Source organism: Papaver somniferum, chromosome 5, assembly GCF_003573695.1.
Source record: "Papaver somniferum cultivar HN1 chromosome 5, ASM357369v1, whole genome shotgun sequence".
In the NCBI taxonomy this organism is placed as follows: Eukaryota; Viridiplantae; Streptophyta; class Magnoliopsida; order Ranunculales; family Papaveraceae; genus Papaver; species Papaver somniferum.
Window position 1 is genome coordinate 83,389,677 of NC_039362.1, and position 4,205 is coordinate 83,393,881.

General features: G+C 34.8%; 1 protein-coding gene and 1 long non-coding RNA gene across 3 annotated transcripts; both read right to left on the reverse strand.

Moving 5' to 3' along the window:
* Window positions 1-244: 244 nt before the first annotated feature.
* On the reverse strand, window positions 245-2,970 carry LOC113279239 (zinc finger BED domain-containing protein RICESLEEPER 1-like). Its single transcript, XM_026527941.1, has 7 exons — window positions 2,655-2,970; window positions 2,132-2,272; window positions 1,684-1,855; window positions 1,418-1,583; window positions 1,000-1,308; window positions 425-734; window positions 245-342 (listed from the first exon to the last, which is right to left on the reverse strand). The coding sequence occupies exons 1-7, from the start codon at window positions 2,968-2,970 to the stop codon at window positions 245-247; spliced, it is 1,512 nt and encodes a 503-aa protein (XP_026383726.1).
* A 557-nt stretch (window positions 2,971-3,527) lies between these two features.
* On the reverse strand, window positions 3,528-4,205 carry LOC113277590. Of its 2 annotated transcripts, none has more exons than XR_003325005.1 (3): window positions 4,119-4,205; window positions 3,924-4,026; window positions 3,528-3,568 (listed from the first exon to the last, which is right to left on the reverse strand). It is a non-coding gene; the product is annotated as an uncharacterized LOC113277590 (long non-coding RNA). The 2 variants fall into 2 exon arrangements; XR_003325006.1 differs by having other exon boundaries at window positions 3,924-4,023; window positions 4,119-4,178.

Consider the following 4,205-nt stretch of genomic DNA (forward strand, 5'->3'; position numbering starts at 1 on the left):
ATCAAAAAAACATCTCCAATCTCTTTTCTATGCAATATTTGGAGATACTGGTAAGTGATAAAACATTCTCATATTCCATGTTTATCTTTGAGTTGCTCCAACTATTCAATATGAATCTGTAATTTCAAGAAAAAATAAACCAAACAAAAAAAAAGATTCAAGTCAAAAACATGGAATTTGCATAATTACCCCGCTTTATATTGAAGAAGTACGCATACTAACTAGACGCATAAGAACTTACTTCCTACACATCCTCCACTGCCCCATCCTCCACTGCGTCAGGTTGAAATCCTAATATATCTTCTTCAACGATCACATTGTCCTCATCCATATCTTCTTTTCCTATATGGATCATAATAAAACAACCAATGTTATAGATAAGATTTAGACACTCAACTAAATAAAATATTATTGATTTACTTACCAATTCCATATTCCCAATCACGAGTTGTTATTAACGCCTCAGCATTTTCAGGTAATAAGGAACTGCGAAATCGATCAATCACCCTTCCTCCAATGCTAAATGCAGACTCCGATGCGACGGTTGAAATAGGAATTGACAAAATATCCCCTGCCATTCTTGAAAGTACTGGATATTGTTGTTCATGGTTCTTCCAATAGTTAAGGATGTCTAGTGAATTTAGACAACCTCTGTACGTCTCGCCAAGATATTCATCTAACTCTGACAAGTCAGTTAATACATTACCACCACGTTCCTGTGTTGCAACATATTCCTGTTGACAAGACACTAGATATCAAGATACAGAATGACAGAATCCCAAACAATCCAACAACCAATTCTTGGGTACATTCCTCATTCTATCATAAGTAATTACAATGACAAATAAACGATATATGGCATGCTCAGAGTTTACATTGACATATTAAATCTGGGTTCAAAGTTATCATCTTGTATTAAAAAAAAGAACATGTTTTGCAGACTTATACCAATCATGAAGAACTCAAATGAATCAAACTGAACATAAAAGTTGAAATTACCTGAAAAAAATCACTCCCTTCTTGGGCAGCAAAATTCCCACCATTTTGAACACTCAAATTTTGAGCTGCACAACTGTTGGAAGCTCTTGAACTTGACAAGGTGTAATACTCATTAAAAAGTGCTTTTATATTACTATGCACTTTATTAACTTGACATTCTAATTCTCTCTCATCAGGATACAACTTGGAGTAAGTAAATTTCACAAAATTCATTTTCGATCTAGGATCTAACACAACTGCCATAGCCAATATAGGACTCAACTCCTTCCAGTAACTATCAAATTTTCTTGCATCTCTTTTACCATGTTCCTAATGAATTCAATTACTTACTCTCTGCTCTCTTTCTTTAGTAACACCTGAACTTGACAAATTCTTTCAAATACAGATTGGAAGTAGGATACTTACTACCAGAAAAAACCTTTGTGAGTTCATGAAACACCTTGAGAAACTTTGTGACTACTTCAATTTGTTCCCATTCTTCATTAGTTGGACAGTCTTCATAGTCTGAATCCACCAACTTCAAATGAGAGAAAACTGTCTTATACAAGATACAACTGTCTAACATAAGATAAGTTGAATTCCACCTGCATAAAACAAATTCAGTGAGTATCTAAAAAAACATTAATACAAATTATACAATTCTCCAACTTTGTAATTTATAACAGAATAGAAGTGGAATCCCACCTTGTCTTTACATCTTGCCGAATACCCTTTTTCAGACCAGACATTCCTAAAGTTTCAACAATGTCCAAGAACTTTTGTTTTCTTACTTGGGACTTTTTAAGGGACTTCACTGACGCTCGAATCTTAAGCACGGCTGGATCAATCTTCGTAAGTCCTTCTTTTACAATAAGAGCTAAGATATGAGCACAACAACGCACATGAAAGTATTTTCCATCGTTCAACAAGATCTTCTTTGCAACAAGTCTACTCTTCATAATTCCATCACAAGCTCCGTTATTTGCAGCATTATCCAAGGTGATGTTGGATACCTTTTCTTCAATTCCCCAATCTTCTATCATTGCAAATAACTTAGAAGAAAGGTGTTCACCTGTTTGAGGTAGTAGAAAGGGGAATAAGTTAACATGAAATTATATTTAAGATAATAAAGAAATAAAATTAAGTGCTTTACCTGTATGAGGTGGTGGAAGGGGAGAGAAATTCAGAAGCTTCTTTTGCAATACCCAATCTTTATCAAGATAGTGCGCAGTTAAGCTTATATATCCAGTAGTTGTTACAGAAGTCCACATGTCTGATGTTAGACATATCCTACCTGTAAGGGTAAGTCATACACATTAGCTAGCACATCATATTAATAAATTACTCATATATAAAAGTATAAACAAATCATTTGAAATTTTGAATCATACCTGGAGCAAGTTTCAATCTGTTGCGAATAACTTCTTTTTGTGCTTTATGTTTCTTTACCACATCGGCTTTCCCAGTATTCCTTGATATTGGTTTAAAGTCATCATTTAAATAAGCACATATATCCCTAAACTCTTTCCACTCCACCAAAGCAAATGGAACATTTCTTGCAATGAGTAAAGCTGAGAACAAATCCCGTAATTTCATTTGATCAACCTTGCGTACACGGGTAGACAGCTGGCTATTTTGTGAAGCTAATATCATCTGCCCTACGTCCATAGACTGACGTTTAATGCACTTATGCCTTTTCATGGCTGAGGTTCCACCTCTTTGGCTTTCATATTTATATCCTACATTACAAGCCTTGCACACCCCCTTCGTTGTACCATCCTTATACTTAACGAGTTTAAAAAATTCCCAAACTTCGGATCTAAGTCTATTTTTCTTTCCATGTGCAACTTGTGCAGGTGCACAACCAACAGTTGGATCCTCATTCACAGAATCTAGCATCTCAACATCATCATCATCATCTTGACCGTCACCACTCATAACATCGTTGTAATGGTCTGGTTCTGGTAACTCTTGTTCTTGTACACTTGACATCCTGAAATGGATGGAGCCACAAAGAACAAGTCAAAGAGTCATTCAGAGAATCAGAAACGTGAAAAACTGGCAATGTAAAGAAAAGAAAAGAAAAAATCAACTGTCTATTGAAACCTAACCATATTTCAGAAATTCTAAATCTGTTGTAAGTATTTATACAATTCTTCTTCTAAGCATAATGCTCTGATGGTGGTGTTGCTATTTATGTTGCTGGCTGTGTTGGTGACTAAAAAGTATAGACTACCAATCTATTGAGAATTTGTCGCTTGTATGAGTTGTTTGTGTAAAAGCTATCTTCATCAGGTGTATCATTGATTTCTAAGAGAAAGAGACATCACAGAACAAATTGACCTACCAGTCTCGTACCTAATGGTTCATCATATATAAACCTAATGTCAATGAAATTCAGACCTCAAATTCCACTACTGATATAGTCGAATATTCCAACCAAATCATACAGCTAAACACAACATTGAAGAATAACTTGAACTGAAAAAGATGCAGTAACTGATAGCAATAACAACACATGGAGGCAAAAGGACTCACTCTCTCCCCAGTCCCCAGTAGATTTAATCAAAGATGGTGCTTGATGTCCCCCCTGAGTTCCATGGAAAGGTTACAGATGAGATTTTGTTCATCACTAAACAGTAATTAAGTTGCAGGACAGAGAGACAAGAGTATTCAGATAAATTGTGGGGGACAAATCGATAAACACAACCAAAATTACCAAATAAAGAATCTAAATATCCTATGTGCAAACTACAACAGAGATTACCAACAATAAAATTAGAATTGGGGAAAAAAGGCTAGTATTTCATCTGCTGGTATGAGTATTCTCGGTAGACTGGATGAATAAAAAAAGTAAAGGGGTTAGATTTAAGAAATTAACAATTGATTACCAAAACCCATGTTTTATTTTGATGATATTTACGAGAAAAGAAAAGAAAACTTACTTTTGATTGTAACTGTAAGAAGATGAAATCCGAAATTCAAACACGAGATCTGAAGTTAACCTTTACAGTGAACCTTTAAATACATGAGATCGATCTTCTTCTGCTGTTACACGAAAATTTCAGAGACAAAAAATGATATCTGGAAATAGTGAAGAGAAAAATCTTGGGTAAAACTTTGAAATATGTTGTTGTTACCTGCTAGCCTTTAAACTTTGATCTTTAGATTTCAATTTGTTGTTCTGTGACTGTGATTCGTACCTGCCATCAAATTCAGAAGACTCA